At 30.3% G+C, this 23,386-nt stretch overlaps 1 protein-coding gene across 1 annotated transcript; it reads right to left on the reverse strand.

Annotated features, from left to right (window-relative positions):
* Nucleotides 1-9,879: 9,879 nt before the first annotated feature.
* On the reverse strand, nt 9,880-14,444 carry LOC126716412 (lysine histidine transporter 1-like). Its single transcript, XM_050417259.1, has 7 exons — nt 14,067-14,444; nt 11,756-12,139; nt 11,246-11,639; nt 10,839-10,944; nt 10,599-10,690; nt 10,390-10,458; nt 9,880-10,280 (listed from the first exon to the last, which is right to left on the reverse strand). Exons 1-7 carry the CDS (start codon nt 14,237-14,239, stop codon nt 10,182-10,184), a joined length of 1,317 nt encoding a protein of 438 aa, XP_050273216.1. The 5' UTR covers nt 14,240-14,444; the 3' UTR covers nt 9,880-10,181.
* Between the last annotated feature and the right edge of the window lie 8,942 nt (nt 14,445-23,386).

Below are 23,386 nucleotides of genomic sequence, written 5' to 3' on the forward strand. Positions count from 1 at the left end.
TTATCACCTAATTAGAGAATCTTAGATAATCCTAGCAAACTATATAATAACTCCATTAATATAAATCTATCACAAAAAACAGAATATATCTCCATTAATTTGATAATTTCTACATTGATGAAAAAAAAAAAAAAAAATCTATCATATTTCTTTATATCTATCAATCACGTTTTCTTTCTCTCTTTTTTTTTCATTTTTTTTTTTATATTAACGATGATTAGAAATTATAATTTCAATAGGATTTAAACTCTGTAATTATATCAAATGAGACTCAACAATTATACATCATTTTTAATTTCTACAGGTTTTTTAATTTTATATCAAATGGACTCTACCAACATATTTATCCTTTAAAAAAAAAATTATATAACCAAATTTGGGAATCCATAACCCTTACCAAATTTGATCAAGAATCCATAACCCTATATTATATTATAAATAGTATTTTTAGGGATTATTTGTTACAATTTCAACTCGGCTTTTCATTCCTATATTATAATTTAAATAATTTTTTTTTTTTGGGATTATTCTTCCAATACCACTCTGTTGTATAATCTCTTGCATTGATTTTAGTTCTTGGAGTGGCTTCAAAAGAAAAGGTATGTAAAGTTTTTTTATCAGGTTTAATGTTAATATATAGGAGAGATATTGTGTTTTTATTTTTGGAATTCTTTACATTCATTTGTATGTATGTATTGGATTTAATTGAATTGGAATTATCTTTGAAACTTTGGTTTTGATTGAATAATAAAAATGACAGAAGAAGTATGTTCCAATATTTGGAGCCTTCTGTATATGTGTTGTTGTAGTTTAAACTTGGTATTTGAAGTATGTTTCATTATTCATCTATTAATCTTGAATAATAATATTGCTATTTGCATCCACCATGATATGGTATCAATGATGTGATCATTCCGAATGCTTTCCTTTAGAGTTTAGATAAAGTCTATTTTATGACTAAAAAAATTTACAATTAAAAGACTTTTGAAATTACATTTTTTTTTAAAATTATTGGATACGTTGGATCTTAAATGACTTATATTAAACTCCATCCTTTATGGCATCATTAAAAAGAAAACTCTATAGATAGTTATTAGGATATTATTTGGAACTATCATAATGGACTAACGTATTACACATGATATGGATCTAACTGTAACATCCTATACTATAAAATAAAAATTGGGCCTATGGTTATCTTCTCTTTGCAAAAAATGGTTAAATTCTCATTAATTGTGATAGTTCACTTTTAGGTAAAATAGAAACTCTATTAACTAAGTTTTAAGAAATTTAAAATTCTATTTCAAAATTTTTTTAGAATATTAGATTTTATTTTAATTATTTTAATAATTTTATATTGTAAAAGAATAAAATTTATACATTATATACAATTATTACTTCAATTACCTTCTAATTATGGAGGATATGAGAATGCAATTTGTAGATCTACTATCAAGATAACATAGATTAGATTGGTCGTGAATAGTAGATTCAATTGCAGTTGAGTATTGTGTGAAGTCTCACTATAGAATAACCCACGCAAATATGTGTTATGTGGAACCAATGATATGAAAGAAAAAAAAAATTTTCTAAACCATTATATTGAACAAAAAATTACTAATTTTCATTCATTTTCAAGTTATATATTTTTTTAAGTCAAGTCATAGACCTTTAAGCAAAATAAATACTTTTAATTTTTATTTGACTATCTCATGTATCGCACAAGTTAGCAACTAGTTAAAATAATAAAGGAAGAGAGAGAATTTGAGCTTTTGAATTGAAGAAAGAGATATAATCTTAATAAAATATTGTATTTTATTTTTAACAACTTGCTACAGTCAACTGGTATTTATATCAGTTTATTGTAGGTGCAAACAATTTAGTTTTAGCTTCTCCAATAACACATGATTTTTAGTTCTTTGGTCCTAAAATAATTTTTTTACTAAAATACAATCATTATTGTGAATGCTTTTATTGTTTTTGGGTTGAATAGTTGCTATTTGGGTTAGGCTAGCTAGGCTGATTGGGGAAAAGGGGAGTCTAAGGTCTTGGAAAGGGGCCCAATTACAAAAATGAAATATATAATAACTATTAAAAAAAAAAAATTGGACCCAGGGAAGGCCCAGGCTCCTTTGGGCCCCTATTTGGGTCCAGTCCTATTAGTTTGTCACGAAACTAGAACTAGATGTAAGAAAGAAAACCATTTATTTGGAAAAAGAAAAAAAATCAAATGAAAGGTCACGTCATTGTCAGTTTTCATCATATTACGGAGTACCTAATAATTTTTCATTAAAACGATCAGATCAGATGAGATTAACGTGTAATACTTGTTTTTGATGACCTTTCAACCATTTTGGTCGTGCGAAAGTCAAGTGCTTTGAATGCTCCATTAAATGGTGGAGTATTAAGACTTAAGAGCGCAGTACTAAACAATTGCAAGGATCAGAACATGAGTAACCACCAGAAAAGGAAATTGCATTGTGATTGGCATAGTGAAAGATAAGATAAGACTTCACATTTAACTTACTATTTTAGATGAAGGTCTTGCTGGAATTGTTCAATCCAATTTGGTATTGAAAACTCTGATACCAATTGAAAGCTCAATTAGTGTGAAAACACTAATACTTGTTTAGACCCCCAATTTTAAATTATGGTTTAATTGCTTTTACTTTAACTTATCTAAATGTGGAACAAGAGTAAATGAAGCGCAACAAACCGGAACACTACTCTAAGCCATAAGCAAGTACTATAAACAATAAATGTAAAACTTAAAGAGTAGGGAAGAGAGATACAAACACAAGATAACACCGAGACGTGTTAACGAAGAGGAAACCAAAGAACTTGGTGAAAAACCTCTCTGCGACCCTCCAAGTCGAAATCAGTCCACTAGTGAATAAGTTGGAGTACAGGAATATCAAAAAGACCCACCAAGCCTAATCTACCCAATATACTTGAGCCCTCCAAGCTCTAGCTACCAACGGACTTCTTGGAGTCTTGTCTTCACTAGTTATCTAGATCCTACAATATCACCCGATTGCATCCGCCAAGCCTTATTAGCTTCTTTTGGCAAATCCCAAATGTTTCTTAAGCTCCAAAACACTTTCTACACTCTGAATATATGTGAGTTGTGTTTGGGTATAAATCTCGTCTCAAGATATGACAATGAGAGAGGGAGAAAATAAGAGACTACAAGGATTTCTCTATTGAGGATGAATAGCTCTCTCTAACAAGGTGGGTGTGTTGTAGAAACCTCTCTAAGTTTTTCTTGTGAATAGCCTCCTTACACTTTTGTGGATAATTAGGGTATATATAGTATGGGTGAAGGGTATAAGAGTCATACTTAAAATCCTCCAGGCAGAGAGTTTCACAGGTCACTTCATGACCTGGCCTGAGTCGCAAAATGACTCGTGAAATACAGCCTGACACTTGACTCTTCAACTTCCAGCATGTGCTTTTCATGTGACTTTCACAAGTTGCACCATTTGCGAGCCAAGTCACGAGATCAACTTCTTGAGCAAATCTTCACCACTTAAGACTAAACCCAATACAATTAAATCCCACAAAATACAAGGAAATAGATTAATGAAATTGCAACGCTTTTTGTCATGGAATAAAGCCAACAAAAAAGTTATGTGAAAAACCATAACTTAACAGGTATATTAAACCCTTTCTGATCGAACTTTTTGCTTACCAAAGATGAGGAAAAAAAATTAAAAAAGATAGACTTCACTCATAAACTTGAAATTTCATACCTGAAATTCACATATTCTGAGTGTGTAAGAAACTAAGAATAAGCATACAAAGAAAATGTGATCAACCAAAAAGGAGTCTAGGATTTGTTGACACCTCATTTTGCAATCCGCATTTAACCTCACCTGGAAGGTAAAAAGGTAATTTTGCCTTAGAAATATACATCTTAATTCTGGTTATTAGATCCTTAATCTCATTTCACCAAAATGATCTTGATGTTGTAACGATCAAATCGACTGGTCATAAGCCCTAATCGGACCACTAGATTGAAAGTTATCAACAAATCAAGTTTTAATGGCTGAGATGCACTATCACAAATTGAGTCCAACTATATGTGATTATGAACAATTGATTTCAATTGGTTGTAAGTATAATCAATTTGAGATCAATGATGTGTCATAATTTGATTGGTTAGGACTACATTTTATGGTAGGGTTGCACACACCTGATTAACTAGATAGTTAAACATTAATCATTTAATGAGTAATTTGTGCAATTATATTTTAATTAGGGTAAATTTGGAACTAATTAGGTTTGAAATGGGAGTGTTTTGAGCCTATTAATGTTAATTGGAAACTAATTTGGAACCTATTAATACTAATTACGCTGAAATTATTTTCTAATGAATGATATCTGCTCACTATTTCATTGATATCTCTTATAATATTTTGAATCTATGAATGAGGTTAATTTTTCCAGAAACTAGACATCTGGGGCTTCAATTTGAGCATAAGAACGAGATAATTCCAATCAGAATTTAGTAAGATATGATTTTTTGAAGTTGGCTCTACAGACTGTTACAGTTGTTAAGGGAAAACCGAATTTTGCTTGCTCCTCACTCCCACCAATCTTTACATTTAATGTACCAGATTTCCCCAAAGACTAAAATGAGGTCTAGGTTCATGATTCTTTGTCAACCCTCATTAAATAGTCTTCCATTCATATTTCCTCAACCACTACTATATAAACCCCCCCTCTCCTCCATTCCAAAGCACACAAAAAACCTCATCTCTTCTCCTCTCTTGAGTTCTAAGAAGTTGAGTAGTCTTATCATATCTTGGTCTTTTTGAAACTCAAGGTATTGAGTAAGACTCACTCTTCCTCTCCTAACTCTTCCTTTTCTCTACCCTTAGGACCTCCACAAGAGTCTCCTCCTCTCCTATATGGATCTTGCATGAAGATATAATTCATTTCCCTAATTGTTTTTTTATGTTGCCATGATGAGAGATTAAGATTAAAGTATGATAATAATCATTTAAATTCCTTTGAATATGTTTGAATATTCTTAATTGTTCTTATATGTTCTTCACATGTTCTTAGTTATTCATCACATGTTCATGCATAACACTAATTTTGATCTTAACTCCACATCAAAAACATGAAAAATATGTTTGTTTAATAATTCTTTTAAATTCTTGAATCTAGGATATCACCATCCACACACATTCACTAGAGTTTATTTTTTAATCCAATTGAAATGCTTAATAGATTGAATTAGGGTTTATCACATGCACACACTTTAAATTCAACATGCAAATTGATTGATAACATATTGAATGATGTGATATGAATGTTAGCCACCATAGTCTAAAAGGCCAATTTCATCGGGCAAGGTGGGTGCCTGACACCTTCCCACCTTGCAACATAGCCTCCGAACTTAGATCAAGGGTTGATAGACCAATGTTTATCCTTTTAATTTTCAATTTCTTGATTGTAACTAGGAAACGAAGCTATGAACTTTATCTTAGATTGTATCTAGGACCAAAGCCATGTAATTTTCCTATGATCAATATAAATTCAATTGAAAATTAATAAAATGAAGAATTTTTCAATTTTGGTTTTCTTATTTATCCCAATAATTAAATAAGTGACGACTCCATTGTAAAACCCTTAATCTAAAAGGGAAAATATAACTAGTCGAACCTCCATTTTGAGAGGTAATAACACGACTCCACCCATTCACGTGGGTTTGGCCCAACATCCTAAAAACGGGCCAGAGGCGCAGTCTCTCGCAAGATCACACTAAGATAATTAAATCTAAACACATGTACCCTCCAAGTCCCTTCTATTAACGAGCTTCGCCAAGCCTTGTCTTCACTAGCTTTTTAATTCCTGCAATTAACTCTAATTGTATCCACCAAAGAATGGCTTCATCCAATACTTCCCATGAGCACCAAAACAACTCACAACACTCAAAATGGGTGAGGTAGAAGAAAACTAAGAGAAATATGTAGAGGATTGAAGGTATAGAATCTCTAACTCTCAAATGGATTTCTAGGGTTTTCTTTTTGCAGGTTGCTCCACTCTCGAACCAGTTGCGAGTTGTTCTGTTCTTCATAGTTCTTCACCAATTTCTCACACTAACCCATTAGATTGAATCCCACAAACATATAGGGAAATGATTGATGAAATAAAATCAAATTTAATACAGAATTAATGCTAACAAAACATAATTGAAAATCACAACTTTACAAAGTTGACTTTTTGATCTAACGGTCTAATCAGGTTCAATTTTTTACCATCTTGTAGGTCATATTATTCCCTTCGACACGACAATTCACAGGCTAAAATTGAACCTAAAATGGATCAGATATTAATAAAACACTAAAACCCTGATTAAATGTACCAATTGAGCAACAATTGCACCAATCCGACTGGACCAAATTGAAGTATGATGTCTCAACTACCCCTCACAAAAAGGGCTCAACGATATCTGTCAAATTGAAAGAAATGAATTTTTCAAGAAAAGTGTCACAGAATTTCCTACACTGCATCACTCCTCTTCCAGACACATTATCTTGATGACCGTAACTCCAAATCGAACAAGGCTAAAGCCTATGAAAACTAGACATCCTAAGCTTTCTAGGGATATCAAGTTTGAAGAAATTGAAATTTGGAAAGGGCTCCAAAAAGTAGCACAAAAATTGAACCAAAAATTGAGAAAAAGACGTAATAAGAAAATTTAAGGGACAAGTAGGGAACCAAGTGATGGTGTTGCCAGAATACCATCACATGGCCACCTATTGCTAGGCGGCTATGTGAAGGTGTTCTAGTAACACCTTCACTTATTCCCTCATTCTACTATATTATAAAAAAAATAAAAAAATAAAAACCCAAAAATTCTCTACGATAGAAATCTCTCTCTCTCTCTCTCTCTCTCTCTCTCTCTCGGAAACCACTCTCAAAATTTCTAGCCCCTCTTTTCCTTCATAAGAAAAAACCTTTTTGGGGTAAGTGGGTAAGTTGTAAGGGAATGGGTTAGCCTCCATATAACTATACCCGTTCCCCTTTTCTCTTTTCCTTGTAACATCGTAACATTATATATAATTATATATATGCTCTTTTTATTCATTGCCTCTTTACATTCTTGCTTTTAAATTCCTTGCTCTATCTCTATGTTGCTTGCCTTATATATATTGCCTTAAGTTGTATATATATTTGTTGTTTATTTGTTCCTATATTTATCTTGATGTTCATATCTATGTGTATATATTGTTATATTGTTGAATGCTTGTGGGTTTCCTGGATGGGTTTTAAACCTCTTCCTAGACACCATGTGAGAATTACCCCTAGGGGGAAGAACTCATCTTTTCTAGGAATCTAGGAACAATATATATTTGTTTTTCTATTTATCTTGTTGTTCATCTATGTACATTGCTTATATCTACTTTTTTTATTTATCTTTTTGCATTTATTTACTTGTTCATTTTTATATTTGTTCACCCTCTCCCCTTTTATTTATTCCATTTTCTATTGCTTCCTTTATTGTCCTATATATATATATATATATACACACACACACATATATTGTGCTATATTATTATGTTCCTCTCTCTCTCATCACCCAAAAATATTTTCTACCCATTTTTCCTAAATGAGTTCTAAACCTTGTCTTAAGTATAATATGGGTATGTTGCCTAGAGAATGGTGATGACTTGTACTCTCATTTCTTCTATTGGTAAAGAATCCACAAGGCTTTGGCAAGATTAAAGCTTATTTAGGAGAAATCCCTAATTTACTTTCCTTGCCTTTAAATTCCTAGCACTTTACTTTTATTGTCTTTACATTTCCAAGCAATTTATTTTTACATCTTGTATTTAAATTCCTTTACTTTTAATGCACTTTAATTTATTGCCTTTTAACTTCTAGTACTTATTTATTCTTGTTGCTCTATGTTCTTTCTCATATACATTGTTGTCATAAAATAATAGCTTGAGTAAACAAATCTCCAAAGTGTGTTTTTCTAAAAGAAAATGGTTTCAAAAACTACTCCCTTAAAAAAAATGCTTTCAAAAACAAAAGTCTTCAATTTCTTAAAGAAAAACCTTTTAAAAAAAACTTTTCTTAAAATAAAAAAAATAAAACAAAAAACCTTTTCATTCTTTCCAAAAATGATTTTCTTTTACTACGTTAAAAGGCCTTTTTTTTAACAACAAAAAACTGTTTTGAATAAGCAAAGTTTTTAAGAGGAAATGATTTTTCAACACCTTGTTTTTTTTCCTCAAAAACAATAAAAATCATGGAATTTTTGGGATCCTAACTTCTTTCTTTCTCTAAAGATAAAACCCATGAAAAATTCTTGAAACATTTCTCTCCTTAATTTCTTTTTGTTCCAAAATTGTTTTCTTTACAAAAAAAATGCTTTCAAAACAAGCATCCTTTTACTATAAAAATCATGGGATTTTTAATCTTTTTTTCTTTAAAGAAAAACCCATGAAACTTTTCTTTACCTTTTCCCCAAATATTTTTCAGAATTAATCTTATTTTTACAAAATAATATTTCAATTCAAAACCCCCTTTTCTTAAAACTTTATCATCAAAATAAAAATCATGAAATTTTTTATTCCAAGCCTTTCTTCTTTAAAAGAAAATCCCAAGAAACTTTTAAATCAATTTTTCCCAAGATTCTCTTTTCTTTGTTTTCTCAAAATTGGTATCCTTTCAAAATGATTTTCAAAACTAATCTTTTTTAACAAAAACTATGGAATTTTCGGATCCCCCTCCTTTATAAAAAAAAAAAAAAAAAAATGGGCACTCTTTTTCTCCAAAATCCTTTTCAAAAATATAAATATATTTATATATATATATATTGTTTTATAAGGAAATTCCCAAATTCAAGCTTTGCCTATTCAAAAGAAAACTTTTATCGTTTTTTACAAAGATATAAAGTTGAAACTTCCTTTTTTTTTTTAAATGTAATAAAAACCATGGTTTCTTTTTTTTTTTTTTTTTTTAAGATTCTCTTTTATAAAATTAAAAAAAAAAATCTCACGAAAAAAAGTGTTTCTTTCAACTTCGTTTCTTTAAACTCAATGTAAAAAAATAAAATAAAAAAGTACTTTTTATCAGAACCAAAAAAAAATCATATAAGTCTTTCACAAAAAAAAGAAGTGCAAACTTGTTTCTCTTCAAACAAACATTTTTTTTAAACAATCTTTTCAAAATAATTTGCACTATCTCCATTTTGGTAAGTTTTAAATTCTTCTAGCATTGTTTAAAAATTTCTTCTTAGAATTGCATCTTTTAGAGATTTGTGTCTATGGTTCAATTTCATTGAACCAATAGGCACCAATCAAGCTTACAAGATTCCCTCCCTTCTTGGCACTAATGTTTCTTTATATTGTGTTTTATGCATGATAAAATAAGAAAATTATGGTGGATGACAACAAGGTGATATTCTTTCTACTCCCTCTCTTTTATTTTTACGTTGTAATAATCATGTTAAATATATAGTATATAAATATTCACTTGTTATTGTATATACTATTTCTTGCAATGTGGTAAAATATTTCTCACATGCTAATGCTATATATATATATATATATATATCGCATGCTTTGTTTGTAGATAAATCATTGAAATAAATATTCACATGTTACGTTATAAATAAATAAATAAATACTCACACGTGTATATGTATTGTTTCTATAAAACCTCTTTCAAAAACAAAATGCTGAGTACTTTATTTCTTCATTAAAAAGATAATGCTAGAATTAAATTAAAATGAGATACTATCCTTTGGATAGACAATGTAAGATCTTTGGTTTGAACCCCTTAAAATTGGTTTAGTTACTTTGGTAACTTAAAAAAGAATTAGACAAATAGCTAACCAATTACACCTAATACAAATCCAATTGTTGGTGACAATTGCTAAAATAAAATAAAAAAAGAAAAAGGGACTCACATACCTCATCCTAGAAACACATGTACACAAAGAATTGTGTCGCTAAGGACTCAATGTGTGATAAACCAAAAAGAAGAGGGAAAAAAGCCCTAAACAAGCGTTTTCTTCTTCCAAGCCCAGATTTTTCTTTTTTGGGGCGTGCACAGTAGTCACTATGGAAGCATTGGTTTTTGGTTATCAATATTCGATTAATGACAAATGGGTTCAGGGAAATTTGGTGAAAATTGGAACTAATGCCACTTTTAGTTCATGAGAAGAACTTGTAATCCTTGGCTGAAAGGATGATAGTCCTTAGTCCACCAATAGGTGCTACAACCATCAATGCCACACCAAGCACAATGCAGATCTGAAATGCAAGTTAAAACAAAATCATGTTAAGAAATAAGAAAAAGTAGGAAAAGGAATAACACATAATTCGTTTTGGTGTGTGATATATAAAGCAATTTTTAACATACCCAATTGGCTATCCAAGTAAAGCTGAAACGCTTGGGTTTATAGATGATGAGCCACATGATGCAGGGGAGCTGAAAAGATTTAAGAACATAAACAACTTTAGCATTCTATTGAATTATTTTCTATGAACTATGAATAATAAGCAGTCCATTTAATTAAGGTTGTAGTATTTTGAAATGGTTGAGGAAGGAAAGAAGAATCCTTTGCTTACGTAGTATGTTGTTGGGGCCATAACAAGTCCTCCAAAGAAACCAAGGAGGCCACCGAAGAAAGGGATTATAATCCCGACCATCATTGTAAACGCTGCAGTCAAAAAACAAGAATGAAAGAAAAAAAAAGAGAGATGAATTATCATGCAAAAAAGTTAAAGAGCTACACAATTAGTAATACTACCAATTGAAACATGCAATCGGAATTCATTTGAGAGAGAGAGAGAGGAGTGCACACTTACCAACATATAAATTGCGAACGATAAATCGGAGTGTATAAGATGGTCTGAACTTCAATTTCTTCACCAGAAAAGTTTCCATCATGTCAAACACTGGCATAGCAAATATCTGTGGTTTTCAACGGTTTGGTTAAAAATAATGACTGACAAAACAAACTCTGTTATATTATCAATCACTTTTGAGAACATGATATTCTTCATTTCATGGTTACGACTTTATTTTCGGGATCTAATAATGTGCAGAGTGTCACGTTATTTTAAATTTATAAACGACTTGGAATCGGAGACACCTTTAGACTTGTAATATTTAATCTGAATCATGAAATAGATTAATTTCAAATGGAGAGGACCTTAATGCTCAGTTCTGACAGAAAATTGCCAATATTTGAACATGAAATGTTGAAACGCACCTGGTAGCTTCCAATGACATGGATAACAACAAACATGTTAGCTGCTGCAACAAGCCAATTAGGTTTCTGTAGTGACAAGAGGATATTATCCTCAACAGAATTTCCAAACATCCGATACCCGATCAGACCAACAGGGAAGTAGCAAAGGGCCACAACGATATATGCAACAACCGCTCCTTTCCACATGGGGCCCTTTGAAGGTTTCTCTGGAGTAGAAGGGATTGTTGCTTGGATTTCCAAAACCACATTGTGACCAGCATAGGCAAATGCTACATCACCCAACGCGGTGAAGATGTTAAAAGTGATTCCAGATGCGCTTTTGGCCGAGTAACTGTAGTCCACATCTGGTTGAACACCCTTTGCAGCAGAAGCTACCCAAGCAATAGTTGAGTAACTGCAAAACAACAACAACCCCCCAAAAGGGGTTGAAGAAAAATACATTAATCTAAAAGTTTCAATGGTGTACATGGATTTTTCAGGTAGTGTTAACATGGATAGTTTGTATATTACGTTAAGGACATGACTGCTGCAGCCAGTGAGATACCGGAAATAGAGTTGAAGTTGGGGAGATGAGACAGAACAAAGTGCACAGAAGCGAAAATCATGATGAAGTAAGTGGTCTTGATAGATTTGCAGTTGGGGCAAACTATGTCATGGAACTTCTTCAATGATTTCCCTCCAGTGACCATGTACACAATGTCTGTACTAATTTCAACAACTAGCTGTTGAGGCACCACAATCCAAAGTCCAAGCTTTTCACCAAAGGCATACTGACCAAGCTCATGGTACCTATCAAACCGCTTACCCGGAACCATTTCGTGCATCTCAACCATTTGCCATAGAGTGTAGAAGGTGATCACCCATGACAAAAAAAGAACAGTGACACCAGGTCCCCTATTATTCCAAAAAAGAAAAAATAAAATCATTTTGTTAGAATGATGTATTGGCAAACTACCGATCTGTTCTAATGAAAACAGAAGCAAAACTTTAATTAATTTCAAATTTTTATATACCTAGAAATGATCAGGAACAAAATTATAGGTTAAAACACCTATCTAACATTATGATTGAATAGAGGAAAAGAAAACTTATACCTATTCAAATATTCTATTAAACAATCCCTTGGAAAGTTTTAACCCGTCAAACTTGGGAAAAACGAAAGGACAGGAAAAGAAATTTTGAAGGTACAACTAGTTACAAGTATTTTGTTTCTAAACATTGTATAGATATTCATCCAAGCAAAAACTAAAATTTTTATGGACATCTTTTAAATAATTGTTCTTTATATATATATATATATATATATATAAAATAAAAAATAAAAGGCACACTTCATAATTATTCTACCTATAAAGTCATAATAATTATGTTTTTGAGACAATTTGTGCAGAACCCAGGAATGAAATACTATAACAATTATAACAACTAGAGTTTAACTCTCAAAACTTTAAGGTTTATTATGGATTCTCAACGAATTAATCAAGGTAGACGATATGTATTCTTTTTCGCTAGAAATGAAATACCATCAAAATATACTAATTAAATATGAAAGAAAGGTACCATCTACCCTGTTTACAAGACAAACATCAAATTAGTGCAAACCCCAAAAACCAAATACTATCAAAATACTAATTAAACTAGACACGAACAAGGACGGAGTCAAGATTTAGAGTTAGAGAGGCTGTGTACAGCGGTTCTGGCCTTTGACTTAATTGCTTAATCACTAGGGATTTTTGTTTAAAACTTTTTAAAGGGCTAGGTTGTTTGTTTTGGATAAAATAGGTTATTTGGGTTTAATTTTTTTAACTTTATTATTGGTAATTTTTGTTGTTGAGCTATTTTTTTTTAGCTTGTATATTTTATTTTAGATTTAATCTATTAATTTTTTATGGCCTTTAAAAAGTGGAAAATGCTAAAACTACAAATTTTTTACAAATTGCTAATATTATGAGTGGTTATTGATATGTAAAAAGTGATGCATGTATGCGAACCAATATGAATTTGTTATCTTAATAATTTGTAAAAATGTTGTAGAAAAATTTATGGTTATAACATTACTCTTAAAAATTTTGATGGCATTGTTAAAGGGGGCAAAGTGTAATTTTATTGAACAAAATTGCTAAAATTAGTACCTATTAATATACTAATATTAAAATAAAATAAAAATTCGGCTCCATATATAACTCCATCCATGGACACCAAACAAACTCTCCAAATCCATATCCACCATGCTTATGATTAAACAAACAAGATTTTTGCACATAAGCAGAAACCAAATACTATAAAAATAATAATTAGACAAGAAACAAACTTTCCATGTCCATATTTACCATGTTTATTATCAAACAAACATGATTTTTGCACAAAATCCAAAAACCAAATACTATTAAAATACTAATTATATTAGACACGAGACAAACTTTTCATATTCATATTCATATCCATGTCCATATCCACCATGTTTGTGATTAAACAAACATGATTTTTGCACAGAAGCCAGAAACCAAATACTATAAAAATACTAATTAGAGAAGCCAGAAACCAAATCCTATAAAAATAATAATTAGAGACGAAACAAACTTTCCATGTCCATATTTACCATGTTTATTATTAGACAAACATGATTTGTGCACAGAATCTAGAAATCAAATACTATCAAAACTACTAACTAGACATGAAACAAGCTTTCCATATCCATTTTCACCGTGTTTATTATCAGACAAACATGATTTTTTTTTCCTAGAAACCAAATACTGATTGGAGATGAAAAAAAAAGGGAAAAAAAAAAAAAAGAAAAGAAAAAAGAAGATGACATATTTACCATCCAAGATGTGACATGGCATAAGGCAGACTGAGAACACCAGCGCCAACCATGGCGGTGACATTGTGGAAAGCCGAGTACCACCATTTGGCATTTCTATTGGCAGTGATCGGAAGCCAATCATCGATTTCCTTCTGCCTTGCTGCCTCTTCCTCTCTCATATTCGGAGCCATGTTGTGCTTCTTGTTATCTCCACCAGCCAAAAGGTTCAACTGTTAGGCAATGTCTGGAAGACCCAACAATCTAGGCCTTCCAATATCCAATCCAAGCCACAGAGTGATTCATTCAGGCGCCTAAACAACCACATATATATTGAATTATGGGAATCTCATAAGCCATAATTAGAAAGAATATTTTTTTTTTTTTTTTTGGACTTGCTAAGAATGTACAATCCCTAATATACATAACCGATTTTAGAATCTAGGAAGACTGTCCAATCAATAATATACATGCAGAGCTGTGTGGGTGCTAAAATTACCGTAGCATGTTGAAGGTATCCGTATCTCATAGCCTCGTGTTGGATAGCCGTACTTATTTACGGCCGAAGAAATTGGTGGTATTTGTTATCTCCAGAAATTAATGATGTTCTCATTTGCCAACCAAATAATTTTATAATTACAAATTATTTTATAATATTTTTTACAAATTATTAATTTTGAAAATTCTTATTTGTTCTCATATGAGAACATCATTAATATTGTTTTTTTTTTTTTTTTTACTTATTAATAACCACTCATCACATTAGCAGTTTGTAAAAACCGTTGTGGTTTTAACATTTTTCTTTACGAATTAATTGGATTTTTTTTCTCTATTCATAAATTATTCAAGATTCTATTTTTTTTATTAGATTTTTTTTTTTTTTTTAAAAAAGAGGAAACAATAGTAGACTTTATTCATTCAATATCATGCTATACAATAGGAAAGATAAAAGAGGGTCAAACAATGGCCTCTTTATTCTCTTTTGCAAGTTGCAACACTAGCAAGAGCTAGAGCAACACAATTATATCTTTAAAAAAAATAATAATAAATAATAATTAAAAAAAAAAAAAAAAAAAAAAACCAGCCCCTTCCAAAAAACACAACCTAATCTTGATTGTATTGACCTCCATGAACACCATAGTGTAAGTAGCAGTACAAGACCCTAGACTTCAAAGATCAATTCATTTAACTTCTATAAACTAAACATGCATGGCCAGCCTAAATGAGTTCCAATAAGGAGCATGAAGCCAAATGACTTGTGCAAAAGAACATTCTCAAAGCAAGTGTATACATAATTCAGTTGGATTAGAGGTTGAAGCCGTGTTGTCTTTGGAAGCATCATCAATGGTTGTCAAGTCTATCAGAACCTCATTAGGAAGCTTGGCCTTATCTCTACTTTTCAATTCACTTGGAAGCTCATCCTTATCTCTAATCTTCAAATCAGATGGGGAAAAAGAAACTACCTTATCAGATAGAATATTGGAAGCAACCATCACACGGTTTTTATCCAAAATAAAATCATCAGATTTTGAATTAGAGACAAAAACAGTGTTTGTTAAAACCTTATCCCTCCCAAAATTCGAAACTTTATTAGAAATAGAAGATATCTCCTTTTCCAGCGCAAGACAAATTGTTTCACTACCTGGAATGGTGCTTGACTGTACTAGAGGCTCAGCTTGTGAATGGCGGTGATGTAAAAATTCCTCTTTACCGTTGTCATTTTACAAATTTTACATTTAGATACAGCAATTTTTTTAAAAATTTGCTGTCATTTTACTTATGAAACAATTACGTGTCTAAGTTACAGCACTGCTAGTGATAGCATTTTTGTGAGTGAGATGGTGGTAGAGATTATAATGATAACAAGTTTAAAAATATAAGGAACAAAATGATAGTTATGAAAACTTAAGGACCGAATTGAAAATGTGACCAAATTAAATATAGGGACCAAATTAATAGGTAAATTGAAAATATAAAGTAATTAAGTGATATATCCCAAAAAAATATTTTTTCTCTTATTTTGAATTAAAAAAATGAACTTTGATAATTATGATAATTATTAATAGGTATGTATTAGGATTGGTTTTTTATGGATATTTATTATGAATTTACGATAATTATTATTAATAGATATTTATCATAGTAATTAATTGATATTTATTAATATATAATTAAGATAATTATTAATAGTTATTTTGTATGATTGTGTATTAATAGATATCTATTATTAATATACGGAACTATCTATTCTATTAATTTAAGAATATATGACGTCTAAAGATTCTAATTGATGATTTTTATTTTTTGAGAAAAATTCTAATTGATGGTTTAAATAAAGAATAGAATTTAAACTCAATTAAAAATATATTAGAGAATATTGAATTATAAAATTGGAGAACAGCTATGTTCACAAAATTTTTACAACGAATCATAAGTGGCAAGTTGTTATTAGTAGGAAAAAAATCATTTCAGTAGTAAGTTTAAATTAGAACTAATAATAATTAACTACCTATAATTTGTTGTAAAAATATTGTGAATATAGCACTTCTCATAAAATTGTGGGGCCTCAAAATTTTAGGCAACAAATTATTACGAAGTAAACCAAAAGTCAAACGTATTCAATTTTAATTATAGATTATAGATGACAATATATAACAATTTTTTTTTTTTTTTTTGCATGAAGCAATATATAACTTATATTAATCTTTTATTACTTTTTTTCTTGCTTATTAATCATAGATTATGAGATAAATACAAATATATGGGTTTGATAAGAAAAGGGGAAACAAAAAAGAAGAAGAAAAGGGAGGGGGGGGGTGTGGTAGCTTTCGATTTTCCAAAGACTAAATTAATGAATTGCTTAATTTTACAGTTTTCTTTGGACTGCAGAGGTGTTATAAATGAGAGTCCATTGCAAGGATTCGAACCTAAGTAAGCATTACCAATAGAAAAGGAATTGGTGTAGTGAAAGATAAGATAAGATAAGACTTCACGTTTAACATACCATTTTGAGAAGTCTTGTTTTAGTGTTGACTTAATTTAGTGACAAAAGTTTGTTTGTAATGCACTTTATTGGTGATGTACTGTTTCCTAGGTTTTCATGTATTTTGATGATTTGAAGTAGCATCAACCAGCAGTGATCTCACGACTTGGAGGCAACCTACTCGCAACCTAGCTTGCCCGCGAGATCCACGTGGCAAGTATATTGGATGAGAGTGCAGACATGCACCTCGCAATCTTATGGGGTGACTAGGTCGCAAGCTGCATGATCTATGTACTCCGCTATGGACTTGTCCATTGCACATATGCCAACACACAAACACACACATAGTTGTGAGGCATGGCATGGGGCTTCAGATAAGGGTTGAAAAAAACCCTAGAAATGCAAGAAGTGTGTGTGAACTTTATTGAAGCCAAGCCTTTGTAAGAAAAGAGAGAGCTTTTCCTTGAGAAAAACCAAGTTCCCATCTTTCTTTTCCATCTCTTTCATTATATTGATAGAGATTCTATAAACACCTTCCTCATCTACAAACACAAGCCTTGTGAGTGAGAGAATGGCATTGGAAACATGAGAAGTCATATCCAAATCCAAATCCTTCGGTGGCTTTCCACTGGCAGCTCAACTGTGGTGACTCCGAGAAGCTAGGTGAAGAAAAGACTCGTGGAGTTGGTAGCTGGCTAGAGCTTGGAAGACTCAAGTACACAGGGAGATATACGCTTAGAGGGTTTATAGTCATCCATGTACTGCAACTATTCATTCTAGTGGATTTTTTTGACAGATGGTCGGGGGAGAGGTTTTTACGTCTGGGGCTCAGGTTTTCCTCTTCCATAACACTTTGTGGTGTTATCTGTGGTTTGCTTCTTTGTTCTTTATTTCCTCTATCTTACTATATTGCCAAGATTGTGTAGTGTAGTTAGCTAGTTTGGAAATTTGCTAAGTAACTGACACTTGAACTAAATTGTGTAGTTTTGTGTTAAAATTAACTTAGCAATAAAACTTTGTGTTAAGGGATTAAATATTGTTCTAGGGTGCATTTAGCATATTTCACATTTTAGATGAAGTTTGTGCTGAATTTGTTCATTCCAATTTGGTATATTTTTAAACCCTTTCTGACCCCACTTTTAACTTACCAAAAATGAGAAAGAAAAAAAGGCTTAAACTTCACCTATACACTTTAAATTTCAGACCTGAAATTCACATATACATGAGTGTGTAAGAAACTAAGAATATGCATACAAAGAAAAATGTAAGTACAGATGGTTGATTATTCATTGAGAAGAGAATGTGATCAATCTAAAAGGTTGGTTATTCATCGCCCATTATCAAAAAGCCCACCTCTTCATTAATTTGGGCATAAATAATACTTGTTTGTGTTGCCAAAGTTTTATTTCTTGATGTAGGATTATACATTGTATCTATTCCATCATTTTCAACTACCAGTATGCCAATGTTTACGAAACAATTCTGATTTGTCTTTTTGTTAGGGGTGGCAATTCGTGTACACATGTCAAGTTCGTGTTTATTAAACGGATGAAAATTCTTCAACCCTAACATGACCTATTTATTAAACGGTTCAGTTGTGTCGACCTATTTATAAGATTTTATTAATAAAAAAACAATTTCTGAAAAAACAAACAAATAAATATTTTAAATACAAAATTCAAAACTAATGAGCAACTGCATCACAAATAATCATTCAAAACTAAAGCATATCTCAATATCACAAATAATCAATCACAATATGTCAAAGAAAATAAACCACAACAACTAATAAGTTTATATACCTAGGATTTGAAGGTTATATTGATAAAATGTCATTTAATTAAACGAGTTAGATGGATCAAACAGGTTCCATAGGTTGAATACTAACTCAACCCATTTATTAAACGAGTCAGTCGTATCAATTCGAATATAACATGAACCCATTAAGCCTCAACCTATAACCTGCTAATTTCAAGTCGTGTCGTGTCAAGTTCGCAGGTCATGTCCAATTTTGCCACTCCTACTCTCTGTCATTAGCCTTTGCATTTAATTTTTTTAGTTTATTTGTTTCTCAAAAAAAAAATGTTTATTTGTTTTATTCAGCACTAGTTTAGGTGGAACGTGCAAGGCACATGCTACCCCTTTGAGTGAGAAAATTAAGATTAAACGTCTATTTGAAGAAAAATGAAACCATGTAATTAAATTTAGAGTAACTATTTTAATATATGGGTATTTATTTGTCATAATAGTTTCTTAGAACCTATTTGCTAAAGGCAATATCCATTCACTTAAAACTTCTAAGAGTGATAATGAATATCATCTTCTTCAGATAATAAGCAATTGAGTTTTGCTAAGACATTGTCACAATATATAAATTTTCGCAATGAATGATGTAATCATATAATACAATTGAAGGTCTTCATCAAATGCTTGCAATTATTCACAATAAAGATTTTGTTATTCATACTTCATTTTTTATTATATTACATTTTATGAGTCTAACCATGATATTTAGCTTACTTAGTTTTTAATGAACACCCTTTTAAGTAAGAAGAGAAAAATAAAATAAAAAAGAGGATAACAAAGACATGTGTCATTGAAGTTTCAATTAGATCAAATTTTATTCTAGAATAGTTAAACCTAGGAAAATCAATGTTCTTCAGGTAACAAATAAAATGTCATATATCACCATTCCAACTTTCCAAGTATGACTACCACATAAAACTCAAAATACATAGAAAATGTTTTGGGATATTAAATTTTAGAAATGTTATTTTAGACATTCTACAATAGAATTTAAGAATCGCAAGATTTCAAAATGATTTAACTAAGAGAGTAATATTTAGGGGTATTTCCTCAGTTTTAAAGTTTAAGGAGGAATAAAATTACCCCAAACTTAAAATGACCAATTTTATTTTTTTTACTTTGCTAAAACTGTCTTTTTATTTTATTTTTTTACTTTAAATTTTAAACGGTGTATTAAAAAAATAAATAAATAAATAAATCAACCCAAGAAAATTGTGCTTGAAAAAGTGAATTTTGGCTTACCAAATTTGACTAAATAAAAAAAAAATAAAAATAAAAAATCTAGGAACACAACAAAATATCACAACACTTTCACAATATCTCTATTTTCAACTATGGTGGATCTCAATCTAATATTTCATTATCTTATTTTGACCAATAAGGAACTTACATTTCAACAATTATGAAAATATTGTAATAACAACAAAATGTCACGACATTTTCACAATACAATACCTTCATTTTTAGTTGTGCTAGATCTCAGTTTGATATTTTATTATTTTATTTTATTTTAGTTTGACCCAAAAAGAATTGACACATGTCACAACATTTTCACAATATCTCTATGTTTACAGTGTACTTGCAATGTAAATTTATATTGTAGACACACAAAAATTGGCAAATATTGTACACATTTGCAAAATTTGTACATTATTTACCATTTTTTACAAATATGTTTAATATTTGTCACTTTTTGTATGTCCAAATTTTACGTTGCAAGCTTACATTGTAAAAGTACAAAGTAAGCATATAAAAATAATTTTAAAAAATAAAACAAAAACAAGCTCAAACCAAACTGGTGTACTTGAAGGAGAAAAAAAAAGAAAAGAAGAAGAGAGCTCACCAATTCTCCTTATTTTAAGGCATTTAGGTAATAGTATTAAATACTAAGTGTTACGTCTACAATATTTTTACAAAAAAATAAAAATAAAATAATTAGCAGTAAGTTAATTATTAATGTTTCTAATTTGAACCCATTACTAAAATTGTTTTTTCATCACCAATAATAGTCAATAATAATTTGCTACTTAAGATATGAGATTTATTGTGAAAATGTTGTAGACATAGCATTTTTTCAATATTAAAAATATTTCTTTCTCACCTAAACTTGCCTTTTTGGCTTGTTACCAAAAAACAAAAACAAAAGTTGAATAAACCAAGGATCCTGTAGCTAGAGCCATGGGCTCTTTTTATATAGTTAGTTGAGATAGATGTGGCCGTAGGTTATGTGCTTTTCTTTTAAGTTTAAACGTATATAAGCCCAAATAAAACAATGATGAGATGAAAGCTTTTCTTTTAAGCCCATATAAGCCCAAATGAAACAATGATGAGATGAAAGCTTTTCTTTTAAGCCCATATAAGCCCAAATGAAACAATGATGAGATACAGATAAAACAAATGATGAGATAAAACGGTGAGTTTTGAGCACAGGTTGACTAAACCAAAAATTCACTGTAGATAGAGGCATTCACTCTTTTTATATAGTTAGTAGATTTTAAAGTCTTGCTTTTTCCAAGTGCAATTATATACAGATAAAACAAATGATGAGATAAAACGGTGAGTTTTGAGCACAGGTTGACTAAACCAAAAATTCACTGTAGATAGAGGCATTCACTCTTTTTATATAGTTAGTAGATTTTAAAGTCTTGCTTTTTCCAAGTGCAATTATATTTTAACTATTTTTTTTTTTTACCAAATAAGCAAATAAACATTTAGGGGGGGGGGGGGTGTGGAATCTTCCAAATGCCCTTTTTTTTTACGGCAACTTTGCATCTAGAACGGTAGAGAATAAACATTTTCACGTGCCTATGGGCTTGAGAAACTACCTAATTGCAAGAATGAGAAGAGTGACCAAGTTCAGGCCCAATGAGCGGAAGCACTAAATTGGAATTAATTAATTGCGTTATGGTACTCAATACATCAAAAAACTTAAGTAGATTGTTTGAGCTAAATTGAGCATATTTGATAGTCAAAAATGGATTGGTGTCTTGGACTAATGGTAAGAACAATCAACACAAAGCCAACACATATATAGTTTGAAATTCTATCCAAATAATAATAATAATACATCAATTTGAACCCTCTTCTAAAGGGTGAATTTAACACAAATAAATATAATACATCACATCTAAGCCAAGAACTTGCCTTTTATTTTTTCTCTTTCCAATCAAGCAACGTTTGCCATTTGGTTTCCAATTAAATAAAAATTAATAAAATAAAATAAAAACCACACAACAATAACAACATTTGGAAGTAAGACTCAAAACAGAAAAATATTTGTTTATGTTTGTTTATTTAACAAATGAATCAAGCTTAATCCTAAATTTAAGGTTGATCATTAATAAGTTGATCTCAAATATAATAATGTTCTTGTGAAGAAACTACCAAGCATGAGACTTTATGATTATATGTATAAAAGTTTTAAAATGTACTTATATAGACTTAAAATTGACTGTATAAGTTTGTAAAATAAGTTCATAATATATCAAATTATTATTTTGTAATTTATTGATAATATAAATAGTCCATTTTATAGGAAAATTATATCATATTTAATAATACAAAATTGGTGAATCTAATTTTTATAAGTTTTTAACTGAAAATCATTGACGTAATTAAATCAAGTAATCTAACTTTAGTTATAACTTATTATTAATTATTAGCATATGTTTATGAAAGAGAAAAAAAAATTAGTAGCAGTTTTTACCATATATGGCAAAAGAATAAATTATTCAAGTAACTCATAGACAAGCTCAAGCTTGTTCAATAAAAAAAATAAACTAAGTTTAAACATGTAATTTGTTTTGGTAATGAGCTTGAGTTCGGTTTGTGTTCAAAGTAAAATTTATCTTGTGTATTATTTTGTGAAAGATTTTTCAACAAAACTTTTTATGCAATAAGGTTTCAAAATATCATGTCAAAAGCTTAGTGACTTATCCAATCTCCCTGTTGGAAAACATTGATTAAAAAAAAAAAAAAAGAAATCCCATTTCCCACTTATTGATTGTTACCGAAATATATATACAGCATATATTAAACATATACAGCATTTCCCATAAAATAAAATAAAAATAAATAAATAAAAAATACATATATAGCATTTTGAGTTTGGCCTAAATTTTCTATTATACATTATATTTCATTAAAAAAAAAATTCTTGATTCTTTTTTAACTGTTTCTCTTTCTTCACAAACAATAACCAACATCTACTATCTTCATTCATCATTGCCTCAAGATACATAAAAAAATAAAATAAAAATCTAAAGGTAAAATGAATTATGTTAGTGTAAATTTACACAGTAGTAATTATGTGTTTTTACATAACTTTGCACGGTTTGATGTGATGAATTTTAGGCTTGGTCTGCTAAAATGTGATACTATTTCTATTATACATGCACTCATGCTTTAAATCTCAAGCTTTCCTGAACATCAACTCACCATAAACGATTTCCTTTTTGGCCCTCTGTGGATTTGGACCTAACAAACTCCACTTTATAATATGCAGCTATAACCTGTAGTCACCAAAAAAATATATCATTTTTGGATGCATGAG

This window comes from Quercus robur, chromosome 3 (genome assembly GCF_932294415.1).
Source record: "Quercus robur chromosome 3, dhQueRobu3.1, whole genome shotgun sequence".
Lineage (NCBI taxonomy): Eukaryota > Viridiplantae > Streptophyta > Magnoliopsida > Fagales > Fagaceae > Quercus > Quercus robur.